General features: G+C 53.5%; 3 protein-coding genes across 3 annotated transcripts; all 3 read right to left on the bottom strand.

Moving 5' to 3' along the window:
• Window positions 1-310: 310 nt before the first annotated feature.
• BO80DRAFT_422201 (putative ribosomal small subunit assembly protein) lies at window positions 311-1,756 on the bottom strand. The gene is made up of 3 exons (XM_025718765.1): window positions 754-1,756; window positions 587-702; window positions 311-364 (listed from the first exon to the last, which is right to left on the bottom strand). Exons 1-2 carry the CDS (start codon window positions 1,651-1,653, stop codon window positions 694-696), a joined length of 909 nt encoding a protein of 302 aa, XP_025578676.1. The 5' UTR covers window positions 1,654-1,756; the 3' UTR covers window positions 311-364; window positions 587-693.
• Window positions 1,757-6,875: 5,119 nt separating this feature from the next.
• Window positions 6,876-8,834, bottom strand: BO80DRAFT_399670 (UDP-N-acetylglucosamine diphosphorylase). The gene is made up of 3 exons (XM_025717479.1): window positions 7,947-8,834; window positions 7,156-7,890; window positions 6,876-7,071 (listed from the first exon to the last, which is right to left on the bottom strand). Exons 1-3 carry the CDS (start codon window positions 8,661-8,663, stop codon window positions 7,000-7,002), a joined length of 1,524 nt encoding a protein of 507 aa, XP_025578675.1. The 5' UTR covers window positions 8,664-8,834; the 3' UTR covers window positions 6,876-6,999.
• Window positions 8,835-9,182: 348 nt separating this feature from the next.
• On the bottom strand, window positions 9,183-11,300 carry BO80DRAFT_399667 (cyclophilin-like protein). The gene is made up of 4 exons (XM_025717478.1): window positions 11,023-11,300; window positions 10,212-10,912; window positions 9,962-10,158; window positions 9,183-9,909 (listed from the first exon to the last, which is right to left on the bottom strand). The coding sequence occupies exons 1-4, from the start codon at window positions 11,100-11,102 to the stop codon at window positions 9,496-9,498; spliced, it is 1,392 nt and encodes a 463-aa protein (XP_025578674.1). The 5' UTR covers window positions 11,103-11,300; the 3' UTR covers window positions 9,183-9,495.
• Window positions 11,301-13,053: the final 1,753 nt, after the last annotated feature.

Genomic DNA, 13,053 nt, shown 5'->3' with positions numbered 1-13,053 from the left:
GCTTGAACGTGATGAAGTTAGGGCTACATACTGAGGATGTTGGTTTCCCTGGGGTTGATTGGTTTCGGATTCGATTGCGAGCTGGTGACGAGCTGCGATGCGATGCGATGCGCCGACGATGTCATTGCCAAGACAGGTGGTCTGTGCGTTCTTGATATATACATTCAATGCAGTAGAGTCGTCGGGGAGGGGAATATTGAACGGGACTCTTTGCTATTCAGGGGTTTAGGGGATGATATGATTCTTTTAGGCGTGTAGGATCACTGGGACGTTGGCGAGGCAGACAGCTACTGTTAATCCTGATGATGGACCGGCATAATAATTCATGTTAGATATCTATAGTCTACAAGAAGCGAAGATGTACCTAGGTCATCAAGTCAGCATCGCAACCCGAATACCACCAAGCAAATAGGGTGCAAGATAGAATGCTTCAGAGAGGTGAGAAGATTGGATTAAGCTGGTTTTTGTAGACACAGTATGACATCAAGCAAAGGCTGAGTCTTGCTACTCTGGCCCCAGCGGACTCATCAGATGCAGAGGTGTAGAAAACGACGAGGAAGAAAAGAAAGAAAGCTTCGACACTCACATCATCCAGTAGCCCCCAGCCAATCCTCTATCGAATCAAGCACTTTTGGACGACCCTCCCAAACGCCATGCTAAACGACCCAATGCCAAACCGTAGGAACGAACGCATCACTCGGGCTAGACACCATTAGCACCTAAACATATTACCGTCATAGGAAGGAAACCTACCGCAATCTTCCCCTTCCGCTTCTTCATATCCGCCAACTTCCTCTTATCATCATCAAACTTCTTAAGCAGCTGGTTCTGCTTCTCCTTCCGCTTCTCACGAGACTGGAACCGGTAGAAGTCCTCCAAGCCCTGCGACTTCTGCTTCTGCTTCTCGATCAACTCCCTAGCCTCATCCTCATGAGCTGCTGCAGCCAACTTCGGCCCAGACGTAACAGTAATGAAGCCATCCTCGTCCGGCTCCTGTGCCTTGCGCGCCTCCTCCCGCTTCCTCGCCTCCGCGACCTGCGAAAACATCGTCATATAATCATTGACCGTGCGCAGCAACTCCGCCCGATCCGGATACCGCAGTTGCTCATGGTTGAGATACCGCTGCAGTCCAAGAGAAGGTAGACGATCCTCCACCCCCTCGCCCCAGACAATTTTAGTATCCTTCTTGGCGGCCTTGCGCGCCGCTTTGAGGCTCGCTTCCATGCTGGGCTTGTCCGCAAAGACGACGATGGCGCGAGCGCCGCTCTTCTGGAGCTGTCGGTCCCACGTGGAGGGGAGCTCGACACCGTCCAATTGGGCTTGGAGTTCGTCGGCCGTGACACGCTTGCGTTTCTTGCTCATGATGTTGGCTTGCGGGGCGGCGCTCTTTTGCTTGCTTTCGACGGCTTCGAATTCGACCCGTTCCACGCGGCCGGCGGATAGTTGCGTGCCGAAGAGGTGGCGCAGATGGGTTTCGGTCGTGTCCGCGGGGACGTTGACGATGAACATGGAGCGCGGGGTGTCGGCGTCTGGGATGCGAGGCTCGTGGGCTCGGAGATAGAGATAATGGGTTGCAGGTTTTGCGAATGCCGGGGTGGAGGGGAACCGTATGGGCAGGATTGAGAATCCCGCGATCTCGAGATCTTTCTTCATTTTGGGCGACTTCTCAGGAATAACTGTATTGAGCTGAGAGAAGGAAACAGAGGGTGTTTGGAGGTACTTGCGGAAATTGTATCGCTGCAAACGAGTTGGTCGCGGAGAGACTTTTACTTGAGCGGGAAATTTTGCAGCGGCAATTTAGAAGGCGGAGAGCAACTCTTCCCATTTGGAATACTTATCAACCTACTCCGTCTGTGCTTTACATAGCTTCAGGAACAACTGCTCGCAGACATCATAGTGCTTTACAGTCGCAAATAGATTGCCTTAGCTGAAATCTGATATCACTGGACTTTCAATCCCCCATATGCTGCTTTCTGATTCGTCCCTAATGCGTCTTCAATTACTCCGTGCATCGTACTCTCTTATCGGAGTCACGCCTTATCTGGGTCATTGATGCCACCGTTGGTGATGACATATGTCGCCTCTCTTTCAGGGCAGTCTATAGACTGTTAGAATAGTAGCGCAGGCGTCAATCAAGGTGACAGACCGGGTGAATCCTGGATCTTAGCCACCCGCTCTTCCCCCCGGCCCTTACGGAGGAGCACCCGAGTCGCAGATGCATGCGCCAGGACATGACCACCCACAGGCTTGCGGCCATCGGCCCCAGCGAAGAGTGCACTAGCACCGGGTTCACTCTGGACCTGATTTGTCTGTAGTCTTGTAAGAGTAGTTCATATCCACGATGGAGGAGAACAAACCATCAAAACACAGATGTTGAACTCTGTGAATAGCAACATAAGCCCTAAAGTATATACCCGGAGCAAGTTAACCACATACCTTCAGCCATGTGAGCAAGCTTCATCAAAAACTGATTCAACTTCTGCTGACGGTCTGCGAGCTCCCCACGTCCGCAGTAGTCAACCCTAAAGCAATTCATAATGCTATCAATGATCAGCAATCTGTACTCTCCCCCAGCAAATTCTCTACTGAGAGTATTCAGCAACTCCAACTGATGCTCGCTGTTGAGCGCCCGAGCATAGGCGATGTTCTCCTGAGCAGCATCAGCATCGACGCCAAAGCGCTCTGCGATCTGGGCGATACGCTCAGGTCTGAAAGTCCCTTCGGTGTCGATGTAAGCGACCTTGCCATCCGCTCCACCCATTTCTTTGGGTAGCTGGGCAATGACCGACATGGTGTGCGATAACTGAGTCTTGCCGCATCGGAACTCTCCAAAGACTTCGCTGATGCTCATGCTCTGAAAGCCTCTACGCAATGTCAGCTGAGTTGCTTCTCTGCAGCAGTAGGGGAATGCAAGCCTACCCTCCCAGGATCGAATCGAATTGTTTGCTTCCAGTAGAGACCCGAACAATCCTCTTCCGCTGATGGCACAGTTCCATGGCCGTAATGAACCCAGACGCCGAGGGCTGCACAGTTAGCATGCACATTTCCTCCATAGGCAATGCCAGCCGTCAGCCCATACCAAGCTCTTCTGGATAGCATCCTTGATTTTCTCAACCTTGACCTCACTGAACCCTTTGATCTTTAAAAGGTTCTTGCGGGTAGCACCGTGGACGGACTAAACACATTAATATCCAAGCACTCTGAGAAAGATTGGATGCCCATGGAGGTAGGGTAAACCATACGGCAACTGTGTAATATCCATTCGTCTTCAGCTTTGTGATATCCGCCACCCCGATTCCTAGGGTGAATAAGCATTCGGACCCGAGTGAAGGCGAACAGACGAGAATATACCATGGGCTTGGATGGTATCGATGTCAACGATGAAGACCTATCGAGACCCGAGGTCACCTCAATGTTAGATACAAGCAGCCAAGGGATTTAATCAAGGTCAAGACTCAGAACTCTGTAAAACGGAGGGAAGAAGTAGCTACATACATCATCGTTGAATTCGTCGCTGGTGTCTGAGCTGGGCATGATGAACACTGAACCGAGCTTATACAACGGTCTATAAGTCGGGACGAAGCGGTCGATGGGATCGAATGCCAACTCCTTCGCACAACAGAGCACCAAGTGAGCTGAAATGTCGACGGGGCAGATTGGCTCACCGTCACGGGGTCTGGCCGTAACAGGAAGAACAGTATCAGGCCCAAACTCGGGGATCTAAGTATGACTACGCTTCAAGCCCTCGCCACAGTCATAGACAATATGGATCGACAGCTCCAGGAGTCCTCTTTCGCACCGGATCAATCAGATAGCTTGACCTAGTTGCTAATGCTACAACCTGAGACCTTCTCCAACCCGGACCCTTCTGGAAGAGCGTCTCATTCAACCATACAAAACACCGCCTTGGACTGGAGACGCTTATGCTATTTGTATCTTGTCTTTTGTCTCTTATTTAGTATTTTTTTGCTTCCCATTCGACGAATATATGGAGGATATAGTACGAAAAGATGAGGAGGTAACCACCGCGCCAGGTACCTTCAGACCATTCACAATCTTCATCACACACAATCCCATCCGTACCAACTTGAAGCCTCTTCCCATGCATATCAACGCGCTTGCTTCGGTTCACCAATGTCTCTCCTGCGCTCCTTTCGCCCTTCACCTCGCCTGGCCTCGTCTCCTTCTTTTCTTGCCGCACCTATATTGGAAAATGAGAAAGATACCCGAGGAGATCAATAGACGCCAACCATAAGACCCTGAGCCGTGTATAGGATCCAAGCAGTAAGGGAACCTAAGACTTCGTGAAACTTTTGTTCGTCGTATACATAATAGGAATAGAAAACGGTCGGTGCCGAGAAGTGTGAAACAGGAGGGGCGCAATATATGCAAAGGAAGAAACATGGGAATAATGAAAAATGCGACCGATATCGGCAAACCCTATTACAAAAAGAAAGAATGGAAACAGGCTCCCATGAACTGGGATCGATCAGTCATAAAATTCGTCCTCTATGCGACGGCGGTGGTAGGAGCCGCAGGCGCAACAGGAGCAGCCTCCGCGCTGGGCTCGCCAGCGGCGGCGACAGGGGCAGCCGGGGCCGCAGCCGGAGCAGCGGCATCAACGGGCTGCTGAACGGCGGCCTCGTTGTTGGGGCAGTCGCGAGAGATGTGACCGGCCTGGGAGCACTTGTAGCAGACCTTGCCGGCGGAGCTCAGGGGACCGCCGTTGGGGGCAGTGCAGTCGCGGGAGATGTGGCCCTGTCAAAATTATGAGCCCGACCGCTCGCATTGCACGAGCATATAGCAAGGACACTTACCAGCTTGCCGCAGGCGTAGCACTTCATGGCCTGAGCCTGGCAATCACGGGCGAAGTGGTTGGGACCACCGCACTTGTAGCAGGTAGCAGCGCGAGGGTATCCGTAACCACCACGGAAGCCGCTGTTGAATCCGCCGCGGGGAGCAGGGGCAGCCCGGGGAGCACCGGAAGCAGGAGCAGGGCAGTTGCGCTAGGAGAAGGTCAACGGCTTGTCGCAAAGTCACGAGCTGGGAGTGACGAGATACGTACGGCAAGGTGGCCAGGCTGGTTGCAGTTGTAGCAGCGGCCGTTGGCACCGTTAAGGCGCAACGTGGGACAATCGGCCTGAACGTGGCCTAGACCCTGGCAGTTGTAGCATTGCTTAGCTGAATCGAATAGGTATATCAGCATTCCTGTGCATCACGGCCACGAGGTTCTGGAAACCTTACTCTCTGTGGTACGAGGACGCGGGCAGCTGCTGGACTCATGGCCTGTCGATGGATCAGAGATCTCGTTCGAGCTACGTGACACACATATGGAACCTACCAGGCTGCTTGCCTGTTGAGCCACATAATCATCAGCAAATGACGCACCAGAAGCAAATTGCCAATCGATGGGGCCTACCCACAGTTGTAGCAGAGACGCTCAGACGAAGAGCAGACCTCTACGTCAGCCCGTTAGCAAATTCCAGCCTGGGCCAAGGCGACTCTTTCCCAAAGCAACTAACCAGCGTAGTGGCCAATGTTGCCACACTTGTAGCAGGCACGACGAGACAATAACATCTTGTTGGAAGAATTACGCTATAAAGGAGAGAAAGTCAATCCATCAGCGCTTCTGGTGCTTGAAGAGGGTTCTGGATCGACATGGCAAGTGGACGTCATGGAACAACTCGTCAGAGGCGCAAAATAGACGGGCCCGACCATTCCCATGCGCGAAGCTGTCGCCGATGAAGTGCAAGCGACTAGTCGTCCCATGCGATGCCCATAACCGAGTTGTTTTCCATGGCGGAAGTATGCGGTCCAAGAAAAAACGGTAGAAGAATGGTGGAACGAACTGAAGTCGTCGCGAACCGGCGGATGAAGGTCACGAGGGACATTTGACAGCACTCACTTCCTAGAACCAACGACTAATATTCAAAACTCCTTGTCAATCGGACTGCTTGGATTGTCAGCTTGAGAACCTTGGAGGAGGAACAGCAGCACTTCCGACAGCCCACTCTTGAGACTCGAAAAAAGTGGGCTGACAAAGCCAAAGCGATCAAATGGGGGAAAGCGATAGGGGAAAAAATGACAGGGAAAAAAAAAGGCACACACACCCAGCACTGAACACTAGACCGCACAGCAACACCAATCCCTCCGGACCACGAGAGAAGAATAAGCAAAAATGATACTCTTCAACGGTTTTCTTTCAAGTCACAAAGACAGCTGAGTAGGAAAGGATTTCGATTGCAACAGGTTAAGCGATGAAGCTAAGCAAGGAAACGGAAAGACACGACCGTCGCCGGCTTTCTTTTTTCGTACGGAGACTGGAAAGGTACCGGTTCGAATTGAAAATTACCCTGGGTCCCGGCCGTTCCCGTATCGCGTAAGGTGGTTGACCCCCGGATTGATTGGCGGTTGGCCACGGGTGTCCATGGCCTGAGGCGCACATTCTGGTTATTACCCGTATCGCCCACCTGGCAGTTGTTCTTTCTCGATGACATGCAGCTAGGTGGCGCGCCCTTTCGAGTCTCGACTCCGGTGCGCTTTGCTTTTTGACCTGGAGGAGACACGCTCAGAGCTGGGGCCGGACCGATACAAGTAGGCCCAGTCTAGACCTGTCCTTAAAGGGGAAGGACGAGCTCCATCGTCGGTCTGCTGCAAGTACTTATACGAGTAGTATCTGATATGGTCAGGTCGGTTACGCTGTACGGTTATCGTAAAGTCCAACCGTGAAATTCATACCCGCATCCAGCGGACAAGCAAGGCCAACGGTTTGCAAATCATGGGTGCCTCTAGCTTCCTTGTCACACTTCCAAGGTTCGTAAGCGTATCATCTACGGTACGTTCCGATCGCGTCGTTAGAGGGAGTATTGGTACACCCTTGACTGATCAACATGCCCGGTTTCGAATGCCCGGCTCTCGCGTGGTGTAGATATGTATTATTAGTGATTTCATACAGGCTATTCTAACTTCAGCAATATGCTAGGCTTCATCTCTCTTCCTTTACTCCTCCTTCTCGACCACAGCGGGGGCCTTGAGCTCACGGCCCTTGAGGAAATCCAGTCCTTCGCCGCCCTGTAACGCAAAACGTCAGTCTGGTTTCAAGCATGCATCTACTATCGTGGTTGGTTTCATGAGCGCAAACCCGGAAACACTTACGTAGCTGATCAGGGGAGAAACCTCCACGCCAACCGCCTCGGCCTCGGTGACAACAATACCACCGGCCTTCTCAATCCAGCGCTGACCCTGCTTCATGATGTCTGCCTTGCTAGTATCGGGATCGTCTTCTCCGGTGCCCCGGGCGTTCTTAAGAGGCGAGAACTCGTCCTCACGGCGCACCTCGATAGAGGCAAACTTCTCCAGAGGGATCATTGGGAAAACGTCAAAGACGAACTGCTCGAGCTTGATGCCGTTGGGCTTCTCCGGCTTGAATGCCTCGCCGGTCTCGGGCTTGATGCAGGGGATCTTCTTGCGGGCAACGTGGTGAGGAAGCTTGTGGGACCAGCTCTCGATGGACTCGAAGAAACGGAAGGAGTAGTAGTGGTTCACAATGTTGGCAGCCCGGAACTTGAGCACGTCGGGCTGCTTAGGGTCCTTGGCCTCGGCCGTCTCCTTGTCGATCTCGGAGTATTCAACGACGTCGGGCTTGCCGTTCTTCTGGAGGATCAGACCCACCGACTCGGTGGCATTGCGCTTCCGGACGACCTTGGTGGCAATATCGACATCCTTGGAGGCGGCAAAGCCGATGAAGACGGGGTCCGCAACCTTGACCAGGCAGTTGTCGACACAGTAGGTGTGGATGTGCTCAATTCCACGCTTCCGCATATCCTCCCTCACTCCGGATGTCAGAAGGGCCAGGTAGATACCACCGTTGCCATCGGGCGCAACAGCAGCCTAGATTGTAGGGTTAGAAAGTAACTTTGGACCAGGTATATATCCAACCCACGCACCTTGGACTTGCTCTCCATCAGAATCTTGCCCTCATTAGAGATGCAGGGCAAGACACCCTGCTCAAAGATAACCACGTTGCTCTTGTCGAGGCCGAAGTAGTTGTGCTTCTGGAAGAACTCCTCCGTGGGTTGACGAGTAGGTCCACTGGTCATGACATACCAAGGGATCACGGCATCCTTGCCCGAAAGCTTCTTCGCCAGGAGCTGGAGCTTAGCAATCCGCTCGGCCTGGATCTGGAAGAGGGACTTGTGACTGGGGAGGCCGATGTCAAAGCATCCCTTGGGGGCAGAGCTTCCCAGCCGGGTGCCTTGTCCACCAGCCATCAACACCACAGCCACCTTGTTGCCTGCCACCAACTTCAGACCTTCATCGTACCACTTTTCGAGGTCCTTGGGGTCGGAGTCAAGGATCGACGCGGTGGCCACGTCGGGGAGGGGTTCGAGAGTGACGGGGCCGGCCTGGGCCTTGGGAGGGTTCAAAGCCTTGTCGGCCAGCTCGTTGATGCGGGTGGGGTCGAAGTTGCTCAACTGGTGGTAGAGCTGGGTCTTCTCGGCGGGCTTCAGCTCGTCCACGAACGCAAACACTTGCCCTTGTCCTGCATCGGTGTACTTCTGCTTCAGTTGCTGAAATTCCTCGTCCGAGGGCTCCCGAAGCGCGGGCTCAGACTGGCCATGGAAGAGGTTGGAGACGGTTTCTTTAATCGCAGCAGCAGCCATGGTTAAGAATGCTGGACAGACTGGTGATCGAGGGTCGGGGGGTGTAGAAAGAGCGAAAGGTAAAAGGAGTAGGTAGAGAGAGGGGTATGGAGGGGGGGACACAGGGAGGTAGGAAGACGGCAAGGGAGGGAGGTGGGGGAAAGATGGACAGGTGTGAAGCGCGGGGTGATGCTGAAGCTTGCAGAGAGGGAGGGGGAGCTGCCCGTCAAGAACAAATAAATACCACTACGACTCCGGACTGCCTACAGGCTACGTAGTCCACTGTCCATCAACATGAAAATGATTGACCATCGGGATCCCTGAATTTCAATGGCTTATTTTTAGACGGACTAGCGACCGCCGCCGATACATTATTATGGCTTATGAGGGGCGACTATTCTTTCACGCCCATCAATTGTTCGATCGCAGCCCTCGTCCGGTCCGGAGCAGCCAATCACCGGCGTCGTAGGCGTGTTGTGGTGGGTGGGTGGCGGGGCAGCCGTGGACCCGGTTTCACCTCACCGACTGCGCAGTTGCCTGAGACGTTGAGAACAGCAGTGAAGAAGAGTACTAGGTAAGATGATGGTAGCTTGTTGGTTGGCGCAGTGCATCAGCCATCGACACAGCCTGGATAGGTCCGTCCGATGGAGGGTCGCGATCAGTGACTCTTCCCTGCGGCCTGTTCACCTGACCCCCTGAGGGGCCTGGACCTGTCAGGAAGCCTGGTACAACCAAATGCTTCTTATATTTACAGGGTGTCATGCTTCCGGCCCATGACAGTCCTGGCCGGGCCCCAAAAGGGATCCTCGCTTATCATACTTTTAGTTGGGTATATGTTCCATCTCCCCAAACCTCAGTGACGCCGCCTTTCTCGATATCTATCATCATCCCGTCGATCCCGTCGACGCTCGCCCTCGTTATACCGACGGTCTCGGTCACCGTAGGAATCCCGCCGTGGGGGGCTCCGGCTGTAGGATCGATTCCGGTACCGACTGCGATAGGAATCCCGTCTGGGACTTCGACTGCCTCGACGCTCCCGTTGTGAATTCCTCGGTGGGCTTCGACTGTCGGACCGGTCCGGACGATCAGGCCTCCCCTTGGGCTCGTTCTTATCGAAAACCATATGATAATCGTCCCGGTGCCGGGTGTTTTCAGATGCCCGATACTGGCGCTTCTTTTCTAGGCCGGCTACACCGCCAAAGCCGCCTCGTTGGCTGCTGCGCTTGGAAATGGTAGCATTGCGCCAGCTCTCGGACAATTTGGATACCTAGTTGAATTCTCAGCAATGTCGGAGAAGAGCGCCCGGACAGTAGACTCACACTCTGGGAGAAATCCACGTGGATACGGTGGTCGTCAATCAAGACCCCCTGCATCTTGAAATACGCCTGCTCGCAGTCCTTTTGGTTCTCAAACTCTATGAAAGCGTACTGTAGACTGTCACCGGTTCGCTTATCCCGGATGACCTCACAAGACAGAATGGGCCCGAAGCGACTAAAGATCAGGTTCAGATCCTCATCTAGTCAAACAAGTTAATTTTGGTGCGATCGAAGAGCAATGTGGGGATTATACCTTGAGTGACCGGGTTCAGTTTGCAGACGAACAGGACGTTCTCTGGCGGCTTCACCTCTGCGAATGGCAGATCACCAACCATCTCCAGCGTCAATGCCTGCGCCCTTGCCTCACGCTCCCGTCGGAGCTTCTCCATGGCTTCCTCGTCCATGTTGTCCTCCAACTCCTCATCGTCCGCTATCCTCACCGTAGCCAGCTGCGCCTTGGACGGCACCGGGCTCTCGGGGGGCTCCACCAAGCCCGGAGGGTCTTCGAACGGGTCATCGAGAATCGCAGTATGACGGATACGGATGTCCTTGAGAGGTCGTCCGCGATCATCGATAAAGGCCTCATTGACTTTTTCCAGGACATCGAAGCCCTCGACGACCTTCCCGAAGATCACGGCCTTGCCATCCAGGTAGTCGAGGTTGTCTCCAAGTGTGACGATGAATTGACTAGCGGCAATGCGCAGATCCGGGTCATTGGGGGAAGGAACGGTAGCCATGCTCACCGTGCCGCGCTCGTCATGCTTCAACTTTGGCGGGAGCTGGAGGGGAAATGTCCGGTGAGAAGGGCCTTGCAGCAAGCCCCATATCGACGATCCACCATCGCTTTCTGGGGAGTCTGGACCAATCGGATCGCCGGTCTGGAAGGTGAAGTTCTTTTGGACGCTGTGGACAGGCGAAAAATTGTAGTATTTGACTTTGCATAGCTTTAGAAAGCTAGAACGGAAGACCATAGACAGCTTAGTTCCTGTTCAGCCACTCGACTTGGACGCGCGCATCAAGCGCCACAGAAAAACGGGGGGAGCCAAAACAAGGGGGTTACTCACTTTTCGCAGGCTTTGGGCGACTCGTCAACCAACAGGTCAATGACGATGTCACCCAGCGAGGTTTCCAGCAGGACGCTCATGGCGAATTCCCGGCAGCTGCGGGTGATGCTGCGAGGATCGACGATGCGTTAGACAGGAAGAGGAAAAAGAGGTCAAAGAGAAGAACGGCCCAAGGGTGGGAGGAAGAGAAGAGAAGCTAATAGGCCCGATAGCGATGGGTGAAGGGTGCACCGGGAATGCAAAAGGACCAGGATGCCGAGGAGAAACGAGCAGCAACGGGCAAAGCTAAGAGACGGCGGACGCGACTGTTAGGTTAGTTCTGGCGGGCCAACGGCAATCAATCATCCGCGATTCATGCGGAGCCGCTGCCGCCCAGCCCATTTAGGTGTTCTGCCTTAGACTCGTCGATCTGCCTTGGGAGCTTGACTGCTTGGGGTGCTGGTCGGCTCAAAGTACCACTTACTAGTACTATCTGGTCTTAGAGACTTCTCTCATCTCCCATCAATCAGCCATGAACCAACTATCCAGATATTACCTAGCGAGCAGCCACTGCCTGCCTGATACACAGCACCGGACTATCGACCAACCCCGGCCGGGTTGGTACTAACTTGTTACGGTCCTTTCTCCCGCTTTGGTGACCGCAACGTGATGGTCATACAGACCCTGAAGCAGCTTGCTTTGCGTTAATCACCATCGGCGGTTTCAAAGGTGTTCCCACAGTCGGATGGCTGATCCGGCGTTCCCCCCCGTGTAACCGCCCGTTCTTCTCAACTGAGCGGCATATCTTCCGGAGCACCCCGTTGGACGAGAAAATTAAGGCAGGAGATAGTCTTGCACTAGGCCTGAGTCGGAGCTCCAGCAGCCACTGTTTGTTGCTGTAACTGAGCTGCTGCTGTGGGCCCCAGACCCAAAAGCTTCCGGCTGCGCAGGACGTCAGCTCGCTGGAGTACAAGGACTGTTACATACTGGCTGGAGGGAAGGGCTTGCTTAACGGGGACTCACCCACCCCCCACGGGAAATTGCTCCAGGTTACCGGTGATGGATCATGGATATCAGATCCTTTTGCGGTCCGGCCACCAGCCCGCTTCCCCTCTGATTCATGAGTTCCACCACAGGGGACGTTGGAAAAAAACGGGCGGTCTCCTGCAGCTGGACCCAACCGCCTGTCTACTACTAATGAGGATTAACCCATTCACGACCGGGTGCAGCGATGCCAGCAAATACTAGGCCATTAATAAGATACACGTGGTGCACCGTAACATGGGGCCATCTTCACAATAATGATTGAATTGACGCCGGTTGGGACTATCGACATGACAAAAGGAGATTTCATGGGTGCCACTGGTTCCTCCTATTCGGTGGCTGGTCCTATTGCCAATGGCAGCTGGTCTGATCCAACCACTATGTGATAGTGAGGTGCGAAATGGAGTAGTTCGGTCATCACATCTTTCAGCTCACAGCTGGGACTTTGTCTCTCCCTCTTTTGGTTGCTTTTTTTGATTTTTCCTACTCGGCCCCCCCTAATTTCCCCATCTTTGATTTTTTGGTCCGTCTCTATCTCGCATTTCTTTGTCCTTTCTACTCATTTCGCTGGCTACTGTTATGAAACATGACCATTCAGGGCTTATCGCTGTGTGATCATGATCTCCAACCAAAACCACACTAATCTCCTTAGTCCCGTTCGCTGTTCCTCGAACGACGCAACCTTAGATACTGGCAAGTGGAAACCGTTCCGATCTGGGCCAATCATCGTCTGAAACCGGTGGTTTGAGCGCCAGCAAATGTCGACAGGGCCTGCCAGACCGTGAGGATATGCCAGTATCTACCGGATCCCCGTGCCCCTGAACGTCATGCATACTAAGATCTCTCCTGGCCCCACAGTTCTGGTCACTCGCCATCAGATTCAGGAAGTACGTTGCCATTATCCTATTCGTCCCAGGCTTCTTTTTTTTTTCTTAAAAAAGCCAGGCTTTCCCTCTTGTTGGTCGCATCACCATGGCAGAACCAGGAACCCAGAAGCCATGCAGTCTG

The sequence above is a fragment of the Aspergillus ibericus genome, assembly GCF_003184845.1.
Source record: "Aspergillus ibericus CBS 121593 unplaced genomic scaffold BO80scaffold_6, whole genome shotgun sequence".
NCBI classification, from domain to species: Eukaryota; Fungi; Ascomycota; class Eurotiomycetes; order Eurotiales; family Aspergillaceae; genus Aspergillus; species Aspergillus ibericus.
This window is presented reverse-complemented; position numbering and strand designations above follow the sequence as displayed.